The 26,532-nt window shown below is 40.8% G+C and overlaps 1 protein-coding gene and 1 long non-coding RNA gene across 5 annotated transcripts in view; one reads left to right on the top strand and one right to left on the bottom strand.

Moving 5' to 3' along the window:
* Positions 1–10: 10 nt before the first annotated feature.
* On the top strand, positions 11–16,412 carry LOC143685958 (uncharacterized). The gene is made up of 3 exons (XR_013176823.1): positions 11–137; positions 15,493–15,580; positions 16,238–16,412. It is a non-coding gene; the product is annotated as an uncharacterized LOC143685958 (long non-coding RNA).
* A 948-nt stretch (positions 16,413–17,360) lies between these two features.
* The window catches only part of PCTP (phosphatidylcholine transfer protein), an 81,029-nt gene continuing 71,857 nt past the window's right edge, over positions 17,361–26,532 (bottom strand). For 3 of the 4 annotated variants that reach the window (XM_077164846.1, XM_077164843.1, XM_077164844.1), the window contains exons 3-6: positions 23,777–23,856; positions 20,725–20,896; positions 19,839–19,906; positions 17,361–18,652 (exon numbers count right to left, since the gene is read on the bottom strand). In XM_077164846.1, the coding sequence (XP_077020961.1) occupies positions 18,587–18,652; positions 19,839–19,906; positions 20,725–20,896; positions 23,777–23,856 (386 nt within the window). In that variant the 3' untranslated portion in view covers positions 17,361–18,586. The remainder of the gene's footprint in view (positions 18,653–19,838; positions 19,907–20,724; positions 20,897–23,776; positions 23,857–26,532) is intronic. The other variant, XM_077164845.1, reaches the window with a different exon arrangement.

Below are 26,532 nucleotides of genomic sequence, written 5' to 3'. Positions count from 1 at the left end.
AGCAATCTAAAACACCTATCATCAAAATAACATCAATCTTACACCTGAAAAAGAAGGAAACTTAGGGGATGAGAGATGAATTCCTATCCTGTGGCTTGAATTTGCTCAACAAAAGCATCTAATAATACACTATGGATGTGAGTTCCTGATAATTTTTGTTTTCAATGGCTGAAGGAAGAAACAGCATGAATGGGTTTTCACCAAATAATTCTGATTTGTAAGGAAGGTAATAATTAGTTATGCGAATGGTATATAGGTGGATAAGATTGTGGAAACAGAATAGAATATGTTTTAATGTACTAAGTGATTATGTATAAATTTTAATTAATTTTCACAATGACCTGGGTTGTGAATATGATTACCCCCATTTTAGGCTATGACATTAAGTGACTCGTCCAGAATTTAAGACCTAGGCTATCGCCAATTCTGAGGCCTTTCCATTATGTGACAATTTCCCCAAGAACCCCGGGAGAAAGAAGCTGTGATATTCTGAGGTTTTAAAAAAAAAAAGCAATTAAAGCAATATAAAGGCTTAAGCATTTAAAATTGCTATGTATGAGTCCATGGCTGAGGTTTATAAAATAAATACAGCTTTTGGAGGATAGGCAAATTTCTCCCCAATATTTTATTACGAAAGTTTTCAGACATACAGAAAAGTTGAAAGAATGTACAGAGAATGTCCATGTATGTTCAACCTATATTCCACAATTAACATTTTGTTATATTTGCTTTTTATCAAGATGGGCTCCTCTTTTTTAAAAATTGCAGAATTCTGACTACAGAGTCACTATCAATTATAAGAAGGATAAATATTAAAGTAATTATAAAAATGTAAATAGTAGACCATAATCTCCATGAGCTCAAAGCCTATGTTTTTGTTCATCTTTGTACCAGCTTGGTTTTGTGGGCCCTTGAAAAATCTTTGCTGAATAATAGATGACATAACCCCAGTAAGTAAAACTGAGGTTCAGCAAAAGAAACTAACAGAGCATGCTCTCTGATAGTTACTATTTGAGGAGAAAATGTTCCACAAATGGAAGAAACCATGATTCATCAGGGATTAATATGTCATAAGATTGGGAGATCGGTAAAAGACAAGAAAAACTGAACCTAGCCTTTCCTTTCTGCATACCCTGATACACACTCCGTAAGAGCACGGAGAATTTAAAGTAGCATGATAAAACTCGCTACAGGTTCATGTAAAAGTCACTCATCTTGGCTAATGGTCAACTAGACAAGTAAAGGATGAGAGGAGCCATTGTTTGGCAGAGGCTCATATTAAAATTTTGAATAAGGATGGAGAGAAAATTGGTTTTTATGAAACGGTAGTATAAAGAAACTGTCAAAAAAGATAAACCAGACTTAGAGTGCATTAACAGAAAAAAAAAAGGATAGATTACAAGAAGTAATAATCTAATAGTACTCTGAGTTTGATTCTAATCTCTAGTAGCAACATCATATAATAGTACTGTTGAATAAACTCTAGTGTGTCTAGAGTAATAGAAGGGGGAGTTTTAGGAAATAAGGGATAAATTAAAAAATTATTGTAAAGTAGAATCATTAAAGGAGTTGGGGATATTTGTCCTAAGGAGGAGAGATAGGGAGAATGTGATAATTACCTTCAAATATTTGAAGGGCTGGCTGATACCAAAGAAAGTAGAGATAATGGTTTTAAGTTGGTAGATAAGCTGACTACACCTCTCATTTCTATTTCTGCTCTATAGAAATGAAAGAACGTGTACATAAAATTACCAATATGTATTCATGTTTTACATATTTAAAATATATAAAATATGACTATATACACATATCTATGCATAAATACTTACCTAAGAATTAAAATATAAGGATTGGAATATAAAAATTGCTATACTTGGTGGGCCAGAAAGGAACAGAAAATGAATGAAATAAAATTGTAGAGAAATCTGTAGCTCAGGACTCCTGTGGAAGGGTGAGTTTATAAAAGATGAGAACAAACGTAAGGATAATCCATGTCCGGAGGTGGTCTACCAGGTACCTCTAGTGAAAGCAGAGGGTAGCTAGATGGATTAACCACTGTCTCCACCTCCTGACCCCAAAAATGAGCACACACGTGCGTGCACACAGGCACACACACACACACACCCCAGAAACAGAGGAATCTGCTTTCAGATAAGTATAGTGCAAGTGAGAGCTTGGGACAGAGAGACAGGGCAGTTCCCAGGTGCTGGAGGTGACGGGGGCCCCTGCCGGTGCAGGAGATGCCCTGGAGAGTCCCGGTGGCCCCACCACTCCCACTGAAAACCTGATGGAACGTGAACCACAGCAGTAGCTCTCACACCTCCTGCCAAGCAAGTCGAAAGTTGAACCTGAAATCTCGACTACATAGATGAATGCACCCAACATCCAAGAAAAGTCTCTACCATGAAAAAGACAATAAATTCAATAAGCTGAAGAACTTACACCCAAAGAATTAGAGCTAAGCTGGAGCAATTAGAATGGAACTGAGGAAATGGACTATATATGTTCTATTTCACTTATGAGGGTAAAGCTCAGGCCAATAGATGACTGTAGGAGGAAGTTAGTATTCAGCACAGCATAGAATAAGAACTTTTCAAATAATTATTTTTCTCTGACAATGGACTTTAATGGAATATACACAAGCTCTAACCCTGAGCCTATTCTATATTAATCAAATGCTCAGTTAAAGGTATAGAGGGGTGTACTATCAAAACAGAAAAGGATGGCCAGGAAAGAGCTGAGTCAGCAGACTAAAATCAATTGGCCCAATACCAGGAACAAATAACCTATAATCACTGAACCAGGCACATAGTAGCCCTCCAATAATTATTCGTCAAATAAACGTGTCAAAAAAAATCTTGTCACCGGTAAAAGAACAGACCTGGTGTTCATTTAATTTTCATGCTAGGAGGGAAAACAGCTAATAAATAAATATATAGTAAAAAATGGAGATAGTAATAACTTCTATAAAAAAAAAAAGCAGAGGGACTTCCTGGAAGATGGTGGCTTAGTAAGACGCGCGGATCTTAGTTTCTTCTCCAGGACACCTACTAGGGGAGTAGAAACGATACAGAAAGCGCCCAAAGCCACAACAGAGATAAAAAAGACAGCGTACCCCATCCTGGAACGGCTGGCTGGCTGAGAGAAGCAGCTCGGGTGAGATCGCCGAGGCGCGCGGGCCTTACCGGGCGGGGTGGCAAGCGGCCGGAGTTACTCCCTTCCCCCTTCCCGGGCCGGCTGGGAGAATTGGAGAGGCGGTCCCCTGAAACAAAGACAGCTGGCGCCCACACCACGCGCAGCCCCCGGACCAACTGAGAGAATTGGATCGGAAACCCCCAGGCCGCGGAGAACGGTGACGGGTGGGGGAGGCCCCTTCCAAACCCGTGACTCCCGGGGAACGTGCACTCTCTCGGGCGGGCCGCTGCCGCTGGCGCCCTCCCGCCACGCTTGTTGCCCAGGGCCGACTAGGAAATTCGGACGGGCTCTTTCCCTGGCTGCGGCGACCAGCAACCCTCCCTGCGTTCGGACCCCGGGCTGGCTCAAGCCGCTTCGGCTAGCGAACCCCCAGGACGGCGAGAGTTTTCCAAAGTTTAAGGTCCCACAGCACCTTTTACTGGTGGGACCCGCAGACAAATGTGTGCCACGAGCGCCACCTACTGGGCAGGATAAGAAAAACAGAATCCAGAGATTTCACAGAAAAATATTACAACCTTGCTGGGTCCAACACCAAGAGAAATCTGAATAAATGCCCAGACGCCAGCAGCAGAAGATAACTGTCCACGCTCAAAAGATTGAGAATATGGCTCAGTCAAAGGAACAAACCAATAGCTCAAATGAGACACAAGAGCTGAGACAACTAATGCTGAATATACGAACAGAAATGGAAAACCTCTTCAAAAATGAAATCGATAAATTGAGGGAGGACATGAAGAGGACATGGGCTGAACATAAAGAAGAAATAGAAAAACTGAAAAAACAAATCGCAGAACTTATGGAAGTGAAGGATAAAGTAGCAAACATAGAAAAAATAATGGATACCTACAATGATAGATTTAAAGAGACAGAAGATAGAATTAGTGATTTGGAGGATGGAACATCTGAATTCCAAAAAGAAACAGAAACTATAGGGAAAAGAATGGAAAAATTTGAACAGGGGATCAGGGAACTCAAGGACAATATGAACCGCACAAATATACGTGTTGTGGGTGTCCCAGAAGGAGAAGAGAAGGGAAAAGGAGGAGAAAAACTAATGGAAGAAATTATCACTGAAAATTTCCCAACTCTTATGAAAGACCTAAAATTACAGATCCAAGAAGTGCAGCGCACCCCAAAGAGATTAGACCCAAATAGGCGTTCTCCAAGATACTTACTAGTTAGAATGTCAGAGGTCAAAGAGAAAGAGAAGATCTTGAAAGCAGCAAGAGAAAAACAATCCATTACATACAAGGGAAACCCAATAAGACTTTGTGTAGATTTCTCAGCAGAAACCATGGAAGCTAGAAGACAGTGGGATGATATATTTAAAATACTAAAAGAGAAAAACTGCCAACCAAGACTCCTATATCCAGCAAAATTATCCTTCAAAAATGAGGGAGAAATTAAAACATTCTCAAACAAAAAGTCACTGAAAGAATTTGTGACCAAGAGACCAGCTCTGCAAGAAACACTAAAGGGAGCACTAGAGTCAGATACAAAAAGACAGAAGAGAGAGATATGGAAAAGAGTGTAGAAAGAAGGAAAATCAGATATGATATATATAATACAAAAGGCAAAATGTTAGAGGAAAATATTATCCAAACAGTAATAACACTAAATGTCAATGGACTGAATTCCCCAATCAAAAGACATAGATTGGCAGAATGGATTAAAAAACAGGATCCTTCGATATGCTGTCTACAGGAAACACATCTTAGACCCAAAGATAAACATAGGTTGAAAGTGAAAGGTTGGGAAAAGATATTTCATGCAAATAACAACCAGAAAAGAGCAGGAGTGGCTATACTAATATCCAACAAATTAGACTTCAAATGTAAAACAGTTAAAAGAGACAAAGAAGGACACTATATACTAATAAAAGGAACAATTAAACAAGAAGACATAACAATCATAAATATTTACGCACCGAATCAGAATGCCCCAAAATACGTGAGGAATATACTGCAAGCACTGAAAAGGGAAATAGACTCATATACCATAATAGTTGGAGACTTCAACTCACCACTCTCATCAAGGGACAGAACATCTAGACAGAGGATCAACAAAGAAATAGAGAATCTGAATATTACTATAAATGAACTAGACTTAATAGACATTTATAGGACATTACATCCCACAACAGCAGGATACACCTTTTTCTCAAGTGCTCATGGATCATTCTCAAAGATAGACCATATGCTGGGTCACAAAGCAAGCCTTAACAAATTTAAAAAGATTGAAATCTTACACAACACTTTCTCGGACCATAAAGGAATGATGTTGGAAATCAATAATAGGCAGAGTGCCAGAAAATTCACAAATACGTGGAGGCTCAACAACACACTCCTAAACAACAACTGGGTCAAAGAAGAAATTGCAAGAGAAATTAGCAAATACCTCGAGGCGAATGAAAATGAAAACACAACATATCAAAACTTATGGGACGCAGCAAAGGCAGTGCTAAGAGGGAAATTTATTGCTCTAAATGCCTATATCAGAAAAGAAGAAAAGGCAAAAATTCAGGAATTAACTATCCATTTGGAAGAACTGGAGAAAGAACAGCAAGCTAACCCCAAAGCAAGCAAAAGGAAAGAAATAACAAAGATTAGAGCACAAATAAATGAAATTGAAAACATGAAAACAATAGAGAAAATCAATAAGGCCAGAAGTTGGTTCTATGAGAAAATCAATAAGATTGATGGGCCCTTAGCAAGATTGACAAAAAGAAGAAGAGAGAGGATGCAAATAAATAAGATCAGAAATGGAAGAGGAGACATAACTACTGACCTCACAGAAATAAAGGAGGTAATAACAGGATACTATGAACAACTTTACGCTAATAAATACAACAATTTAGAGGAAATGGACGGGTTCCTGGAAAGACATGAACAACCAACTTTGACTCAAGAAGACATAGATGACCTCAACAAACCAATCACAAGTAAAGAAATTGAATTAGTCATTCAAAAGCTTCCTAAAAAGAAAAGTCCAGGACCAGATGGCTTCACATGTGAATTCTACCAAACGTTCCAGAAAGAATTAGTACCAATTCTCTTCAAACTCTTCAAAAAAATCGAAGTGGAGGGAAAACTACCTAATTCATTCTATGAAGCCAACATCACCCTCATACCAAAACCAGGCAAAGATATTACAAAAAAAGAAAACTACAGACCAATCTCTCTAATGAATACAGATGCAAAAATCCTCAATAAAATTCTAGCAAATCGTATCCAACAACACATTAAAAGAATTATACATCATGACCAAGTAGGATTCATCCCAGGTATGCAAGGATGGTTCAACATAAGAAAATCAATTAATGTAATACACCATATCAACAAATCAAAGCAGAAAAATCACATGATCATCTCAATTGATGCAGAGAAGGCATTCGACAAGATTCAACATCCTTTCCTGTTGAAAACACTTCAAAAGATAGGAATACAAGGGAACTTCCTTAAAATGATAGAGGGAATATATGAAAAACCCACAGCTAATATCATCCTCAATGGGGAAAAATTGAAAACTTTTCCCCTAAGATCAGGAACAAGACAAGGATGTCCACTCTCACCACTATTATTCAACATTGTGTTGGAGGTTCTAGCCAGAGCAATTAGACAAGAAAAAGAAATACAAGGCATCAAAATTGGAAAGGAAGAAGTAAAACTATCACTGTTTGCAGACGATATGATACTATACGTCGAAAACCCGGAAAAATCCACAACAAAACTACTAGAGCTAATAAATGAGTACAGCAAAGTAGCAGGTTACAAGATCAACATTCAAAAATCTGTAGCATTTCTATACACTAGTAATGAACAAGCTGAGGGGGAAATCAAGAAACGAATCCCATTTACAATTGCAACTAAAAGAATAAAATACCTAGGAATAAATTTAACTAAAGAGACAAAAAACCTATATAAAGAAAACTACAAAAAACTGCTAAAAGAAATCACAGAAGACCTAAATAGATGGAAGGGCATACCGTGTTCATGGATTGGAAGACTAAATATAGTTAAGATGTCAATCCTACCTAAATTGATTTACAGATTCAATGCAATACCAATCAAAATCCCAACAACTTATTTTTCAGAAATAGAAAAACCAATAAGCAAATTTATCTGGAAGGGCAGGGTGCCCCGAATTGCTAAAAACATCTTGAGGAAAAAAAACGAAGCTGGAGGTCTCGCGCTGCCTGACTTTAAGGCATATTATGAAGCCACAGTGGTCAAAACAGCATGGTATTGGCATAAAGATAGATATATCGACCAATGGAATCGAATAGAGTGCTCAGATATAGACCCTCTCATCTATGGACATTTGATCTTTGATAAGGCAGTCAAGCCAACTCACCTGGGACAGAGCAGTCTCTTCAATAAATGGTGCCTAGAGAACTGGATATCCATATGCAAAAGAATGAAAGAAGACCCATCTCTCACACCCTATACAAAAGTTAACTCAAAATGGATCAAAGATCTAAACATTAGGTCTAAGACCATAAAACAGTTAGAGGAAAATGTTGGGAGATATCTTATGGATCTTACAACTGGAGGCGGTTTTATGGACCTTAAACCTAAAGCAAGAGCACTGAAGAAGGAAATAAATAAATGGGAACTCCTCAAAATTAAACACTTTTGTGCATCAAAGAACTTCATCAGGAAAGTAGAAAGACAGCCTTCACAATGGGAGACAATATTTGGAAATGATATATCAGATAAAGGTCTAGTATCCAGAATTTATAAAGAGATTGTTCATCTCAACAACAAAAAGACAGCCAACCCAATTACAAAATGGGAAAAAGACTTGAACAGACACCTCTCAGAAGAGGAAATACGGATGGCCAAGAGGCACATGAAGAGATGCTCAATGTCCCTGGCCATTAGAGAAATGCAAATCAAAACCACAATGAGATATCATCTCACACCCACCAGAATGGCCATTATCAACAAAACAGAAAATGACAAGTGCTGGAGAGGATGCGGAGAAAGAGGCACACTTATCCACTGTTGGTGGGAATGTCAAAGGGTGCAACCACTGTGGAAGGCAGTTTGGCGGTTCCTCAAAAAGCTGAATATAGAATTGCCATACGACCCAGCAATACCATTGCTAGGTATCTACTCAAAGGACTTAAGGGCTAAGACACAAACGGACATTTGCACACCAATGTTTATAGCAGCATTATTTACAATTGCAAAGAGATGGAAACAGCCAAAATCTCCATCAACAGAAGAGTGGCTAAACAAACTGTGGTATATACATACAATGGAATATTATGCAGCTTTAAGACAAGATAAACTTATGAAGCATGTAATAACATGGATGGACCTAGAGAATATTATGCTGAGTGAATCCAGCCAAAAACTAAAGGACAAATACTGTATGGTCCCACTGATGTGAACGGACATTCGAGAATAAACTTGGAATATGTCATTGGTAATAGAGTCCAGCAGGAGTTAGAAACAGGGTAAGATAATGGGTAATTGGAGCTGAAGGGATACAGACTGTGCAACAGGACTAGATACAAAAACTCAAAAATGGACAGCACAATAATACCTAATTGTAAAGTAATCATGTTAAAATACTGAATGAAGCTGCATCTGAGCTATAGGTTTTTGTTTTGTTTTGTGTTGTTTTGTTTTGATTTTACTATTATTACTTTTATTTTTTTCTCTATATTAACATTCTATATCTTTTTCGGTTATGTTGCTAGTTCTTCTAAACCAATGCAAATGTACTAAGAAATGATGATCATGCATCTATGTGATGATGTTAAGAATTAATGATTGCATGTGTAGAATGGTATGATCTCTAAATGTTGGGTTAATTTCTTTTTTTCCGTTAATTAAAAAAAAAAAAAGAAAAAGAGAAGGGATAATTGGAGATGAAGGGATACAGACTGTACAACGGGACTGGATATAAAAACTCAGAAATGGACAGCACAATACTACCCAATTGTAATGCAATTATGTTAAAACACTGAATGAAGCTGCATGTGAGGTATAGGTTTTTTGTTTTTGTTTTTTTTGTTTTTTTTCTTTCTATTATTGTTTTAATTCTTATTCTGTTGTCTTTTTATTTCTTTTTCTAAATCGATGCAAATGTACTAAGAAATGATGAATATGCAACTATGTGATGTTATTAAGAATTACTGATTGTACATGTAGATTGGAATGATTTCTAATTGTTTTGTTAATTCTTTTTTTAATTAATAAAAAAAAAAAAAAAAAAAAAAGCAGAGTTGAATAAGGGGATAGAGAATAAACCATGGCCAATTTCGTTCTGTTCTTTCTGTTTGGGAGATGTGCTGGTTTGAAAGGATTATGTGTCCTAGAAAAGCCATGGTTTTTTTGCCATATTTTTTTTTTGCCATATTCTACTCTTGAGAAACAAGTCACTAAGTCCAGCCCACATACAGGGAAGGGGGTAACATGAAGGGGTGAATACCAGGAAGTGGGGGTACTGGAGTCATATCAGAAGCTGCCCACTAGAGACAGTGAACCATATGAAGATCTGGGGAAGAGCATTCCAGATGGAGGCAACCACGAGTGCAAAGGCCAAGGCGTGTTTAAGGGCCAGAGAGAAGGTGAGTGCGGCTGGAGCGAACTTAGAGAAGGAGAAGGCACAGTTGAAAAGAAGGCAGGAGCCAGATCCTATATCACATGGAACTTTGTAGGGCTCAGTAGTAATGGATTTGATTGTGTGTAAAGAAAATCCTTTGGAAGGGCTTGAGCAGAAGAGGTTAAAATAACCTTTCTTTTCTGAAATACTATTTATATAAAATGTGAATTCTATCTGCTTGTTTGTTTTTATTTTATTTTTAATGCCTATTATAGGCACAGCAGGGACGGGGAGAGCTGGAAATCTAAATCTAATGTCAGTTGTTCCATATTTTAAAAAATTAATTTATTTTACTGGTTTTTCAACCCCAAAGTCTGACAAGCTTGGGATCTTATAATTCTAAGTCATAGCCCTTTCTAGGATTTGAGCTCCCTGGTGTTGTTTGGGGAAGAAGGCTTAGTCATTTTTTAAATTTTATTCACTGTAATCAATCGAGCTTGTTCCACTTCAACCTCTGGCAAAAGTCAAGGAAAACAAGGAGCTGGGCGAATGCTCATGACAGTGTATACCGAAACACTCGGGAAGGGGTCGCATGACCCAAGAATCTTCAGCAGGTGATGGAAGTCTACTTTCTCTTGGAGAATAAACTCTCAAATTGCTGATGCCTTCTCCCTAGGTGCCTGGGTAGGTTAATGGCAGCACATAGCTGCCAGCTGAGCTCTTCCCTGGTGGAGCTGCTCGGCTTTGAAATTCTCCCCAGGCCACCTCGCCCAATGATGTCAGGCAGGGTGAGTGCCCTGCCAGCCCTCCCTCTCACAAGATGATGTGCAAGGGGAAATGCACGCTGTCTTTGCTCAGGAAACATCTGGTTGATCTGCGAGTCCTCCAGCGGGTCGACGGCTGTTTTATAAGTTAGTGGAACAGGATAGGATGGGAAGACGCGGAGCTTCAGCAATTACTCAACCTCGCCGGCAAGTTACAAACCAAAATGAGATGTGAGGAAACGGCCTCCCTGGCAGCCCCTCTCCAGGGACCCGGCGCCTTTGTGGCACAGTCACATTTCCTAGCTTGTAATGGAAAACGAATGCTGTTTACAAGAGCTTAAAGTAGCTGAAATGGGAACATGAGCCGAGCCGTGGAGTGGAGGGCAAAATCCTACTTGGAAGCTTTCAGCAGTCCAGTAATTATTCAATTCCAGACCTGAAATATAGGCTCCTAATGAAGAATATTATTCGCTTTCCCTTGGAAAATGAAACACCACATTCATTGGTGGGCAAGATCCATAACCACTTAAACACAGATCCAGCCCCTCCTAGGCTGTTTGACATAAAACAAAAGCGGCTGTATGTCCTCCACTGAGCTCTAAGTACCATTTTTGTCCTGCTTGTTTTCCATTGGCTTTTTCTCAATTCATGAACCACTAGAGAGGAATGGAGTAAAAGAGATAGGGGAAAATGGATGTGCTGTGCTGGCTATACCTCCCTCAAACTCCATATCTCTCCCTGGGGAAAAACAGGTTTTCTTAACTTTCGGGGCTCTGGTCAGCCAATGAAAAGGTCTTCTCTTCTAGCCTCGCTTTGCCTCGTGCCTATCTCCCCTCACATCTCTCCACCCCCAGTAAAATCAATAGTTCCTTTCTGGTGTGCAGACGTTTAGACAGAATGCATAAGTCCTCTACAGGTGTTGAATTGGAATAGAAAAGTGAAAAAAAAATTGCTAGTTCTTAAAATTACTAGAATAACACAAAAGAAAATTACTGGAAAACATTGTTTCAGCTTTAAAATCGTTCCAAACTAATTTTGAAATGGTTTCTCTGCCATTCATTAATTCATTCCTTCACAAATAGCTTTGAAATTCTTGTGTGCTCTATATATTGAGCATATAACAGGGACAAGACAAAGTTCCTTGCTCTCTTGGAGCCTGTATAAATGCAAACAGCAAGCGCATTAAATTGTGAGTCCTTCTTATTCTGTTGTCTTTTTATTTCTTTTTCTAAATCGATGCAAATGTACTAAGAAATGATGAATATGCAACTATGTGATGTTATTAAGAATTACTGATTGTACATGTAGATTGGAATGATTTCTAATTGTTTTGTTAATTCTTTTTTTAATTAATAAAAAAAATAAAAAAATAAAAAAATAAAAAAATAAAAAAATAAAAAATTGTGAGTCCTGTAGATTTTGCAGATGGAATAATGCAATCAGGAAAGACTCGGTGTTTACTTCTACTGCATTCACCTCTACTGCATGCTTAAGCAGTGACCCATGTGACGTGGGTTTCACACACATATGGATCAGGGAGAAGGGCGTTTCTGGGCAGAGGGAGCAACTGGAACAATAGGTCTGATGCAGGAACAGAGATCACTGGGGATGGGATGTGAGACGATGGTGGAGAGGAAGACAGGGGCCAGAGCATGTGGGGCATGCTAAATTAGGGGAGGGAATTTGGGGGTTATTCTAACATTATGGGAAGTGATGGAGGGTTTATAGGTGTGACATGATGTGATTTATATTTTTTTAAACATCGCTCTCATTGCTGCAGGAAAAAACCATCGTAGGTGTGCAGCAGTGGGAACCAGTAGAATCAGTAAAAAGCCTTTTAAAATGGTTCAGTGAGCTATTGAGCTATTTGTGTATAACCTGGTCATTCTCTGAAACTTTGGGTATTTATGTGACACCTGAGACTCAGAGTTAGAGCTGACTGTCAGCTCTACCCCATACAGGAACTGTTTAAAAAGTTGAAAAAGGGATCAAATTTCAACTAGAGACATGAATGAATATCCTGATCTGGATAGGACGAAGGTCAATCAGAATACAGAGTAAAGGATGATATGGTCCATATTTTAAAACTTCAACTTCTTTGTGAGACCAAAGGAAGAGAGATGTTTACTTGGTGCAAAATTTATATTTTGGGTAGCACATTATCTAATTTAACCCATATAGTCACTATAAGGACATGGAATCTTGAACAGGGCATGAGATCTTGTTGGTTTGTACAGGTTAGGGCTATGCCCCAATACATCCCAGAGTAATTTGGGCAGAGAATAAAAAAGTATTCACAAAGACTGTTGGGGGCTGGGGAGAGAGGAGGAAATATTCAACTTCCCCCTATGGGGAATTCCCAATTCTCGCAAGCACTGGGGACAAAAAATTCAATAGCCTGAGCCCTCATCTTAAGGCTCACCCCTATGAAGTTTATTCCTGCAAAGGAGAAGCTAAGCCTACTTATAATTGTGCCTAAGAGTCACCCCCAGAGAACCTCTTTTGTTGTGTTTTGTTGGCCTCTCTTTCTAAGCCAACTCTGCACATGAACTCACTGCCCTCCCCATTATGCAGGACATAACTCCCAGGGGTGTAAATCTCCCCAGCAATGTGGAACATTACTCCTGGGGATGAGACAAGACCCAGCATCATGGGACTGAGAAAGCCTTTTTGACCAAAATGGAGAAGAGAGAAATGAAAAAGTAAAGTTTCAGTGGCTGAGAGATTTCAAGTAGGGTCGAGAGGTTATCCTGGAAGTTATTCTTATGCATGATATAGCTATCCCTTTTTAGTTTAAGGTGCATTGAAGTGGCTGGAGGGAAGTACCTGAAACTGATGAACTGTGTTCCAGTAGCCTTGATTCTTGAAGGTGATTGCATAACTATATAGCTTTTACAATGTGACCATGTGATTGTGAAAACCTTGTGTCTGATGTTCCCTTTATCCAGAGTATGGACAGACAAGTAAAAAAAAATAAGGACAAAAAATAAATAACATGGAGGAGGGATAATGGGTAAAAAAAATAATTGGGTAGACTGCAATACTAGTGGTCCATGAGAAGCAGGGGGTCCATAAGAGGGAGAAGGATGGGATATATGGGTTTTGTGTTTTTTTCTCTTTCTTCTTTTCTGGAGTGATGCCTATGATCTAAAATTGATCATGGTGATGAATACACTACTATGTGATGATATTGTATCCATTAATTATATACTTTGGACAGACTGTATGCATGTGAAGATTTATCAGTAAAAATATATATTTTAAATGGTTCAGCGAGACAGAGAGTGTGGATTAAGCTGGCAGCAGCAGAGATGAAAAGAAGTGCTTAGATGTATGTTTTGGAGGTATGTCAATGTGATGGATTGACATAGATTGGATTACATTTGGGGGTGACAGGGGGGCTCATCTTGTGCAGATTACTTAACTTTTCTCAGTTTCATTCTCATCATCTGACTGAATATGTCACGGTTCTTTGGTGAGGATGAGCTAACCTAAGGCATGTGAAAGGCTCAACCTGTGCCTGGCATATAGTAAATAGTCAATAAATGTAAATTGGTATCATTATTTGCTGTTATTATAATTTATTTTACAATAGTTATATATTATAAGCATATTTATATTTTAAATATTAATTCTTTATTATTACATATTGTTATTATCCCCAATAACACATATCTGTCTGCCTTCCACTGTCCTGGCTGTTTCCTGGCCTCAGAGGATTCTCTTTGTCTGCGACAGAAGTCCTCTCTGAGTTTTGTCGAGTTACTGCCCAAATTCAAGGCTCACTACAAACCATTCTCTCTAAGATGTTCATTGGATTTGGAAAAACCTAATCCATGATGGGGCTGAGTAAATAAAATCAAGCATCTTTACAGATTGGAGAAGTGCCCACTTCTAGAAGTCATTGCTTTTGACAGACTTGCTTAGAATGTAGCGCTGGAAGAGAGGGGGAAAGAAACCAGGTACCAGATTGGGTGCTTTTCTTACCTCCTAGTTTTTGGTGAGATAGGCAATATTATGTCCGATTTACAAATGAGGAGCACAAGGCTCAGAAAGGCTGAATAAAGTGCTAAGGTAATGAAGCAAGTTCAAAGTAATAGAATGGGAAGTCAAAGCCAGACTACTCTGACCCTATCTGCAGCCCTCTTGTCACTGTCTGTTTGGAATCCTGATGCCTCCTTTTAATATTGTGCTGAGTGGTCACTATCATATGGTTACTCAGCTGCATCCCTTTGCTGAGAGGGTGCCTCTACCTGTAATGTCCTACCTCACCCTTAGAGGACCAGTTCTAATGCCTCCTCCATCATAAACCCAATTTTCCAAAAGGTCTAAAGGCAAGCTCTCCCTTTGAGCCTCCAAAATGGCTCCGCTCGGATGGGCTGCATGAGGCAGTTGCGTTGGAAAGTACATTATAAACGAGCATGGGCCAGGATAGATATGCTCGTGGATAGCCTCAGGCTGTCTTTTTTTTTTTTTCTGAGTTGAACTTCTGAGGCTGACACTCCACTTTGAAAACTAGACAACTAGACTTGGGTGTCGAGTGCTCTGAATGCTGCGGATGTTTAAGATGCAGAAAAATGAGTGGCTGTTAATAATGAATAAATTTTATCAGGTCACTTCACAGCCTGAAATTGAAATCCTTGATCCAAGTCTCAAGCACTTCATGATATGGCCTGACCACCTCATTCTTCGGCCATGTACAAGACCCCTCTCCTTGGTTTTCATGATTCCTGCCAGACAGGTCTTACAGAGCGTCTCGGATAGGGTGGTTCTCTGTACACGAGGGATTTTGTGCAAATGGTTCCTTCTGTCTGAAATTGTTTTCTCAACCTTCTCCTAGCCAACCTTAACATGTTCTCCTCTAACCCTCAAACTTGGCTAGCACCCCCAATCTTACAGCCTCAAGCTCCTTTACTTGCTCTTTCTTAGCCTCAGCACCCTTTCAACCACTTGTTCACTGTATCTTCCTTGCCAGACTGTAAACTCCGTAAGGGCAGGAACCAAGTCTATCTCATTCATCCCAGGAACCACTGTGCCTTGACCGGATGGATACCCAATTCTTGGTAAATATCTGTTAAGTGAATAAATGTCTTGATGCTTTTAAAGATAATTTCCGGAAGTGGCTGGGTGGTTCTACCAAATATGTGAGAACCAAGTGGGCGTCCTGCTTTGTTTCTTCCAAATCCATCTGGGAAACAGGTTTGTGGGGCAGGCATTACAGATGGGGACTCTGGGTTAGGAATCCCAGCCAGGCCAGAGAGGCAGGCCAGGACTATTGCTACAAAATAGGAAAGGAAATGACCCTCTGCTCGAACTCCTCAGTTCCAAAGTGGTCATTAAATTTGAATTGTTATACAGTGTAAATAATTAGCCTGTGGAAAAAAATTTAGCACTGACAGTAAAGCTCCTTTTGTCATTAAATTGCAATTGAAATCCGGACCAGTCTCAGCTGGACCCAGTCCAGACTGTTCCATTTCCTTAACTTTAAAATATAACTGCTAACTACGCCTGGAATGCCATTCCTTAACAAACAGAGGGCCTTGATACTTTCAGGGAAAGTCCAATGGGACCCAGAAAATCTAGAACCCCCAAAAATGATGACTTGGGAGAATAACAGGACTTGAATCAACAGTAAATGAGTCTCCATATCTGGATTGATTTAGTCTTTGGGGTTGAGGTCATTTGATCAATTTTCTCTAATCATTTATTTGCTCATTTAGATAATATTCAAGTACCTACTATGTACTATCCCAGGAACTATTAATCAAAGTGAAATAAGTACCTGCTTCTATCCGTGAAAAGCTTATGAACTATTTGGAAAGACAGACATGGGAAAAGTAGGTGAAACAAGGTGCTAGAAGTACAGCAATACATTTCCTTTCAAATTCCAAATACAGCAGCCCCAATGACAAGATATATCCTGAAGAATTGGGTGTACCCCCTAAGACACCAACTCTACAGTTTTTTGTACCTTTAGCTTCTATTACGGGCTCCAGGGTTCTCAGTTCCCCACATGACCTCATAGCTGAGTGCTGTTTAGGCCTGTCTTCCACTCCAAATTAACAAGCATCAATACCAAAGTTACTTTTGTGACCTTTTTGGTTCTAAATACCTTAACTAGAAACTCAGTGTTCTTAGCATCTTTAGAATACTTAGTGAATTACTGAATGCTGTTTAAAATATGGTGTGCAAAACACTATTTTATATATCAATTCTCGCTCAAAGACTGTAATCTCAGGGAGTGTTTCATAAACAGTCTACAAATAAAATTTTAATTTGACCTTTATAACATAAGACATTTAGATTTAGTTCACTTAAAATTAAGTTTCAGGGCAGGCCATGGTGGCTCAGCAGGCAGAGTTCTCGCCTGCCATGCGAGAGACCTGGGCTCGATTCCTGATGCCTGCCCATGTAAAAAAAAAAAAAAAAAAAAAAATTAAATTTCAGCTACATTACTGATAATGGTATTTTAATGACAAATTTATGAGGTATCTGCTTATTTCCATATGGCCACAATCACTGGGGCAGGAATAGGCACATGGCTTAAAGGAAATCATGGGATGGTACAGGACATACTGGAAAGAAATGCTTGGCATGAGCCTGGGAAGATACAGGAGTACTTATTGCTGCAATCTTTGATGCAAACCAAAATCAAAGAAAACTTGGAGAAGAACAAAGCTGAATTTGAATATCACTGAACACCTGTACCCTCTATACCCGGCCTCCCATGTAAGTGAGACCAAAATTCCCTGCTATGTGTGTGCCCGCTTGAGTAGAGCTGGATGTCACTTGCAAACAAGAGACCTGATTCATTCTCACAAAAGGAATAAGGTAGGTAAGAAACTGAACACAGGACAAGTCTGAGTTACTCTGTATTTATTGTGTATGGAATACACTTTCCCTCCCATAAAGAAAACACAGAGTCTGAAGTATACCAGTACAATAAATTCCCTCCTTCTGGCATTACACCCTGAATTCCTATGCCCATTAATCAAGGTCTGGTACCTTCACACACTGGTTAAAATTTGACCCTGAGATCATCAAGGCTGTGCCCTTGGCCAAAGAATATCCTGTCCTCCCAAAATTCGGGAGAAAACATAAGAAACCACAAGTCCTTCTGGTGGTGGGAGAGGCACACAATTTAGGTAGATTTCCTGAGAAAAAGGTGGAGAGTCAACAAGACATGAATTAAATTTTCGCTGGCTGTGAACTGTTATTCGTTCAATTGCACCAATCTAGAAGGGAAATTCAATTTGCTATATATAAAGTCACTTTATTGCAATACTGTACACAAAGCAACTGTGCTTTTGTCAACTGCCAGAGCCAACTTGATATCTTGGTTTCCAGTAAACTGCACAGCTAGAGAGGTAAGGACAGCCTTTACCCAGTGGTATATGGGAGAGAGCAAAACCCAGACATGGGGGTTAAGGAAAAATGGTATTATACTATGTGCTTAGGCAGACCTGCAATATTGTTTAAAATGGCTAGATATCATAGCAGCTACTGATCCTCCATAAGGAGGAAGGAACAGAGTTATTAAATTATCACCTCAAATCCCAGCCTAATCAAGTCAACAAAATGTAAGGCAAATGGTCATCAGCATGTGTCCTCCTGCCCCAGGGTACTGAAAATCTGCACTGGATGGAATGCAACTTCCAGCAACCCCTCCTGAATTTCAAGAAATCACGTTCTGGGAAGGAGCCAGCCTGCCAGGAGCAGTCATTCTTGTGTTTTGTTGTCGTTCCTCCACCCACTCCACCCCATTTCCAAGGTGGTACAATGGAATGATTGTGTTCCCCATTGAGGACTTCCCTTTTTAAAAACAAACAAGCCAAGGTTTCCCTAATCTGACCCACATTCAATAGTGCACGAAGGCAGCCATTCCTGGGGTGGGAGAGTGGGAAAGGAAGCAGGCGGGCGAGCCAGGCGTCAGACGACACTTATGGACGACGTGCTACAGAACGGGCAGGCCTCTGAAGACGGAAAAGCGGAGGCAAGCCTGAGCATCAGCGGGCCACGGCACTCCCAGAGATGACATCGCATCGACACAAGGCTCTCAGTTCCTTTTCTCAGGCTTTCTTGAGGTAGTTCTGACAGGCTTTTGCCATGTCCTTCAAGAAGTTAGGAACTCCATTCTGCAAAGGAAAAGAGATTCTCATTTGTATGTCTTCCAAGCTGATCACTCATGGTACCTGTGGATGTGGCAAAAAGGGAAAGAACGACGGCCCTGGGAGTATTAATAGATGGCAGGACAGCTGTCTAGATTTCAAAGGAATGTTGACATGGATGACAAAAGTGAAGTCCCAGGGCACAGAGGAAGCCAGACAGCAAGAGCAGCTGTTGGAAGGCACTGCCTTGTACTTTTGCTAGTAAAAAGCTAAGAAATTCCTGAAACACTGTATCTTGAGAAAAAAAAGAGAACACAGGAAGTGGGATGACTGGATTGTTGGAGTCTTCCGAAGAAATGAAAGAACTTGCTTTACAAACATTAGAAAATGGTAAAAGTTTGGGAGGAGGGGGGTAGGATATATTATTACTTAGTGTTGGATGTCATGCAAGACTCTTTCCAAACACTGTCATATTACTCCTACTCTTAGGTGAGGTAATATCCACCCCCATTTTTAAAAAGAAGGAAATTAAATAGCTTCCTAAATTACACAGAGAATCAGTAGCAGAGCTAAGATTCAAAATCACACTGAATGACTCCAAAGCCTACGTACTTTTCACTCCCTAAGCCATCTGTGGAACCCTCCAACCCCTAGACAGGACTTGGATAAAAGAGGCCAAATGGTTCTTGTGATGCCAGGCTTCCAGGTAGTCTCTAGTAATCAAAACCACCACTACTAGTTCTACCTCCTTAATGGAAAAAAAACAATAACAAAATGAAAAACTGGAGGCCTCACTGCAGTTCTGCCTCCTTATTGGAAACAACAAAAACCTGGAGCTCTCTGCCAGGCTTGGAGGTATGTCTGGTTGTCTCCAGGCAAGGTCAGTCCTGTCTCACTCCTCCATAAGTGATAAAGAGCCCAAAGGTATCATGTCCCTACAAGGAGCAAGCGCTTTGTCCAGAGATTCCAGACAGTGATTCTGGAGGGTCTCAGGGCCTTAGCAGGGAGGGATGCCACCCCAGACTAAGGAATCTTTGTCTGTTGTCCCAGCCACAGTCCTGGGTGTTGGCAACCCCACTCCAACCGTAGTCACTCAAACAAGCTGCTTCATAAATATGCCTGAGACAATGCGTCTCTTCAGCCTGACAGTTTTGTGGGCTAAGTCAACATTTGTCAAACACACTTCTCCCCCTCCAGCCTCTTGAGATCTCACCTTGGCGGCCCAGTTAATGAGCCAGGACGGAATTTGGCCACCCGGGTTATCGAAGTAATACATGAAAACTAGAGGGGAAAAGAATGGACAATTCAGAAGGAGAAAAACGTATGGAAAATGCAGCAACAAATCCCTGCCAACTTCTTAACTTCACCTTCAATCCTAGAAAGTACAGAGGGAGGTAGCACAGGTGGACTTCTCTCTTCTGACTTGCTTACAACACATTTATATATAAATTATTTTGAAAACATAGCAACAGGCACATTTTTCTGCTACTTATTAAATACTGGAAAGTGCTAGATACATGGATATAGACTCATTAATTTTCATAACAACCCTAAGGAACTGGTAAAATGAACCCCATTTTATAGATGTCAAAACTGAGACTCAAAAGAGTTAGGTGACATCCAAGATGACAGATCTAAGCAGCATGAAAAAGAACTAGGTTCAGATTTCACTAGAGACCGACAGCCACGCCCTTCCCACTGCAGCAGGCAGCCTGAGGCCCCACTCTCTGCCTACAGCTTCTCTCTCCAGGGCTGGATCTTGGGGCAGGCAGGTCCTGAGCCTCTAGGATGTGCTGAGGTGAGTCCTGCCAGGCTCCTGCCCATGCCCAGCCCAGTCTATTCACAGGATCAGCCTGAAGTGAACTTCTAATCCTCTGGTTTACTTTTCAGTAATGATGGATTGATAAAATCTAGCTTGTGTTCTAGCCAACTTCCAGGAAGAAACAAGTCTCTTATCAGCTACTGATCCCTTGTCTGTTTTACACCAATGTCCATTCTCTGACTTCCGGGGGGCACCCCCGAACCTTCCACCCCTCGTGGACTTGACCTACACATGGGAGGCCCTGGCTGGGTGTACCCTGATATACCCTGAGCTTTACCTTTGCTTCCCTTCTTGCCATCGCTCTCAATCGCCAGGCTCTGCTTGTACTGCTGCACCCGGATCACACCCGGCTTCTCGGTAAACTGAGGCACAGAGGTGCTCTGGGCCAGGATCACGTGGATCCTCTTCCCTTCCAAGTCCAGGTCTCGCCGCTGCCGGAGGTAGACATACTGCAGACCAGTCAAGGCACGGCACTGGGCACATGCAGAAGGAAGGCCCACAAGCCAAAGCAAAGCGAGGTGGCCCTGTACCTCCTGCTTGGTATCTGCTCCCTTGTACCGTTACTTCACTTACCTGCCCAGTCTCCCTACCTGCACTGCAAAGCTGTCTCTCAAATCACCTATCATTCTCATTTGAGGACAGGCATTACCTACCTGTGAATGACTCCCGGATGCTTTTAATTACATGGGGAAACCATTCTTCCTTCCCTCAAGGAGGCACTAGGAGATGGCAAAGGATGGATCACGGTCAGCCATGTGACTGATACCTTACGCACTTTGTGAGACTGTTTCCCTATCTAGAGATATCAGTGACAATGACTGAAGCAGAAAAAGCCCTCAGTAAATTATGGTGTCATTCCTCTTTGCCTTGCTCTCATCCCAAAGCTCTAATTACTGATTCTATGCATAAGAAATGGTCAGTCAATGTTACAACTGGTGACATAGGAGTACACACAAATATCTGAATATTTGGTAGACAGATGTCCTCACTGTGTTAACATGGGTTAACAAGAGTAACAAAACCTCAATAAACATTCACAGAATGACCGCTGTATCTATGACACTAATCTAGGAAAGGTCAATTAAATCCTAAGAAACAGTAAGACTGACTACCTACTGAGCCCTAACTATGTATAATCATGATGTGCTTTACATACAGTATTAATTTTGATCCTTCAAAGACCCTGCAAGTTCATCTTACAGATGACAAAATTGGGGCTCAGAGAGGTTAAGAAACTTGCCCAAGATCCCATAGCTCAGTTTAAGTGATGGAGTCTGAATTTGAACTCAGATCTGGCTCAAATGCTTACATATCATTTCATTGTTACAAGGGGCTCAATTCTTTAATGAGTGAATTACACTTCCAAATAACAGAATTTGGGGTGGCACACCAGAAGCAACTAAAACCCTAAATCAAAAAGTCACTCTAAGTATAACCCAATGTACATGTGAACACAGTTACAGGTGAATCCCCCTGCCACCTCAGTGTCTCCACAGCACCCACATTTTAAACAGCATGGACTGGATGAGTGTTGGATGGTCTACTGCCCCCACTGCCTTGTAAAGTCATAGCAAAATTCTTAAATATTTCAGGGGAAAGATGATGTCACTTTGCCTTTCTGCCAAATCTCTTACCTCTTCCTCACAACAAATTTTGTTCCATTCTATTCCGCAACTTACTCAGCTCATCTGATAACACCTGAAATTAACCTGATACATTGATCAAAATTTGGCAGCATGCCTATGAAGGGCTGGGAATTCTGGTGTACCATACAGTATATGGCTGGAGAACCACCAGTTCACTTAGAGAAGATAAGGGCCTTTTCCAAGGTCACATGGCAAGTCAGGGAATATATTCAGACTTCAATCTGGGATCTTTTGCCCCCAAACCAGTGTTCACTTCCACTATTCTCTGTTTTCAAGAATTTAACAACTCTTACTGGGAAGACCTATATATGTGTATGAAGACTAAGAAACTTACACAGAGATGATGTGGCACTGAGAAGCCAACAGAATAGAACTTGGAAGAGCCCCAAAGGTCTACTCCTGCTAAGAATACCTACCTGAATTATCACCATGAGGTCAGAGAAGTGAGATCATGTCCTGCTCAAATTCATATCTCTGGAGACAGCTGGATCTGATCCCAACCTGCCCTGTCACCCGCTAACTGAGTGAGTCTGAGCAAAGTTCTCAACTTCTCTTAGTCTCAGTTTCATTAACTGTGAAATGGGTATTATGATACCTACCTTGCACAGTTGTTGGAAGGACTAGAGTAAATTACATAAAATCTAAGAGATGACGTAATCAATAATTTGTTTAAATACAAACCATTTTTGTTACAAACTATCTAGCAATGTTTGGGAATTGTGTAACAAATAAACTGTTAAAGAGCCTCTAGCGGAGGCTAGGGCAGACACAGACAGACACAGAAACACACAAACACATACAAAACCCACACCCACACTTTCCCTTTCCCTAGAGAATCATTATTTAGGAATATTTGTCTACATACAGGTGTGCAGAATGTCAGAGCTAGAAAATATCTAGATAAGATTCCAAGTGATGGGTGGGCCACGGTGGCTCAGCAGGCAAGAATGCTTGCCTGCCATGCAAGAAGACCCGGGTTCGATTCCCAGCGACTGCCCATGTAAAAAAAAAAAAAAAAAAGATTCCAAGTGATTATTTAATTCAGTGGTTGCTAAACCTTTAAAAACTTCATGAGATCTTTTGTTAAAAGACTCTTATATGGAAATTCAATATGTAAAGCACTACTACTTTTATTGAAACAGATAGTGAAGAAGTTGGAAATCTCACCTATCAGTCAAACTTTTTCACCCTCTCCATCCAGTCAATTTCCATCCCACCCTTCTAGCCAGTTCCAGGGGGGTTTTTAGAGCCTTGAGGAAACTGAAGAGAAGAAATATGTTCCCAGTGTCTCTTATGAACCAACTATGTGCCTCTGTCATTACAGCTCCCTGGGGCCGTACTTGCTCCTCTGCAGACTGAGGGAGCCATACTATACACTCTTTATCTTTCCTTCCAAGTCCCCAATTCTGTGGCTCAACAACTTCAAGCCCTAGAAAACTTCTCAGAAAAGGATGAGCTGCCCTCCAGTAACAACAATTGCACATGCTCCCACAATTAGGCCCAGGAATCACACTCTGGGTCTACAAAAGCCATAAAGAAGCAATAGTTTCAGCAGATGTTTCTGCAGGAACCAAAGACAATGTTGTTGGCTCCTGCCAGAAAACGAACTCTAACATTCTACATCTGGTGATAGCCAAGATGCAGAAAAGATGGCTGAAATGGTGTGCCTTGTTGAAAGGATACATCTCTGTTGGACAGTGGAAAAGGGTACTTCACTTCCCAGTAGACTATAATCTCTCCATTGCATTCTTTTTCACAGAGCTCTAAAAGAAAACAAAAAGAAGTTAATGAATCTGGAAACTTCTTTAGCTTCAATTAATAAGAAATTAGGGTATGATAACTACACATGGTATTATAAGCCACTAACTCTAGAAAATGTTGGGCCAATTAATTACCATCCAAAGCTTGATACCCAGGGGCAGAGTCAAGTGGCTAGAAACCCAGGGCAAAAATAAAACAGCTCAACAAAACCTGCCCATTTTACATCCCAAACAAGATGGTTAGGTAGAATGCAATGAAATAAAATCAGGCATTAAAAAGTAAATTTTCGGGAGTTTATAATCAGTTACCACCAGATGTCACTAGAGTATCAACAGTTTTGCATTTGAGAACTTTCTTCTCCTTTTAGGTTTCTAAACACATCACAGCTAGTCCACGACCTTGGGGGGTGGGGGTGGGGGGCCCAGTCCAGCACCTTTACGTGTGAAATGAAAGATCCAGAGAAAGTAATGTCTTCCATAAACATCTAGAAAGTGGCAGAACTGTTGCTAAACCCATTTTTTGCTCCTTTCCTACGTTTCTTTACACTAACACAGCTACAGTGTCCAAATGTCATTACTACATCATGCTATTGTTTGAAAAAAGCAGCAAACTTTGGGGGGACACAGCAAAGGAATTTAATAACAGCTAGCCCTCAAAACCCCCAGCTGAGAGTAAGCGGCTATCTAATCCTTTAGAGGAGTGAAGCTGAGGCTGCTGAAATAACTAGAGGCCCTTAAGCAGATGCTGGGGGCCCAGGGGTGGGGGTGGGATACATTAATTTAGCATTTGAAGAAAATCTATTAGGAGCACACCTTGGATTACAGCACTTGGAGCTCACTGGTGCCACAGGAGGCTGAAGAAAAAGCCTTGAAAGGAAGGCAAGGAGGAGGCATATGCTGCTTTTGCATACTCAGCAATGATTCCTCCTTCTAGTAACAGCATCTCAATTTTCCTTCAGGGAATCACCCTCCCCCTACACTTCTGGACTATGTGGTTCAAGCAAACTTATTCTGCCCTAATTTTAGGGCTGGGAAAATGAACAAGACATGGATGGCCACACTGGTTAATGCAAGGATGGGGATATCTAGCCAGGGTTGTAATTTGCCATTCTAGCAAGTTTATGCCAAAAAGTGATTTAGTAAAGGCTCGCAGGAAGTTCACAGAACATCCGGAGTGTGGGGATGGAGGGGCACAGTGAGGTTTTGTGCCTCAGCATTGTTGCAACCAAGCCAAACTGCTGCTGCCGGTAGATCCTGGCACTATACTGAGAGCTACTGATGCCACACACCAAACACTAGAGGCTCTCCCCCAAAGCCTGATGCTTTAGCCTTAATAGTCACAGAATATGGATTTTGTGAATGCTGCCTGCTTCCTCATATTGCTCTTTTCCAAAATGAAGCCATATGTATGTCTTATGGGCAGAGTCTGTATCATGTGGCTGCACCATGGCTGCCCAGCGGTACTGGGATGGAGAAGGTCAGCCTTCCCCTTGGAGAGGTGAGCCTCGCTCTCCCCCTAAACAGGAATGGTACTTGCAAATACTCAATGCCCAAAGACCATGTAAAAGGCCAGAAGAAATAAGTATGCAATCCAGGCTGAGCCAATGAGAGTCGACCCTGGGGCTTTGGTTGCAGCCACTGGGAAAGTGGAATTGTCATTCCCCTGAGGTTATTTAAATGATAGACGCCTGAGTCTTCTCGTGGCCACGTTTGATAGGATATAAGGATCTGCTGGAGATTTAAGTCAGCACAAAGGAAACAAAATAATCCTTTTGAAATTATTTAAATTCTGGATACAGCGATCCTGCGAGCCAGAAACTCTTGGACATTTCAAAGCCATGAATCAAAAAACTCCTTTTTCCTTTCTTAAGCTCATTTTTTGTTACTTTTGTTGTTGCTTGCAGCCAAGAGTCCTGAGAGCAAGGGCCTTTCAGAGTTTCTGTGCCCTTTGCAAGCTTCACAGTTCTATCCCATTACGACCAAGATGATAGAGGGAATACTCAGCTGACAGTTGCAAAATTACTTCCTATTTAATGCCCTTCGTAACTCCTCATCACTTCCACGGCAAAGATCTAAGGTCTGTTCCTGGTGCCATGTTAGGTCCTTGGGGCCCTGGAAGCTCCTCCAGCCTGAGGCTTTAGATTCTGCTACCCCAACCAACCCAGCAACACCAAACATATTACGTGGTTGGGTCCTGGATGCTCCTCCAGCCTGAGGCTTTAGATTCTGCTACTCCAACCAACCCAGCAACACCAAACATGTTACGTGGTTGGGTCCTGGATGCTCCTCCAGCCTGAGGCTTTAGATTCTGCTACCCCAACCAACCCAGCAACACCAAACATATTACGTGGTTTCATGCTTCCCTAAATACTCATGCTATTATTCCCTTGGCCCAGAAAGTCCTTAAACGACTTACATATTCATTTACATATTCCAACCCTCATCCTATCCCCTTTCACACATATGAACTGTTAACTGTTTGGAAAAATTTGATTTGACTTTCATACCAAAGTTTGGACACCACCTCCATCAAGAAGCCTTTCATGATCACCTGGATATAGGATGACAACACAACCTCACAGAGCAAAGCAGCCTTCAGAGCCAAATGGAGAGAAAATCTGCCCACACACAAGGAGAAAGTCCTAGGAATAGCAGAGGTACATTTCACCCCGGCCAAAA

This window comes from Tamandua tetradactyla, chromosome 6 (assembly GCF_023851605.1).
Source record: "Tamandua tetradactyla isolate mTamTet1 chromosome 6, mTamTet1.pri, whole genome shotgun sequence".
Classification (NCBI taxonomy): domain Eukaryota; kingdom Metazoa; phylum Chordata; class Mammalia; order Pilosa; family Myrmecophagidae; genus Tamandua; species Tamandua tetradactyla.
This window is presented reverse-complemented; position numbering and strand designations above follow the sequence as displayed.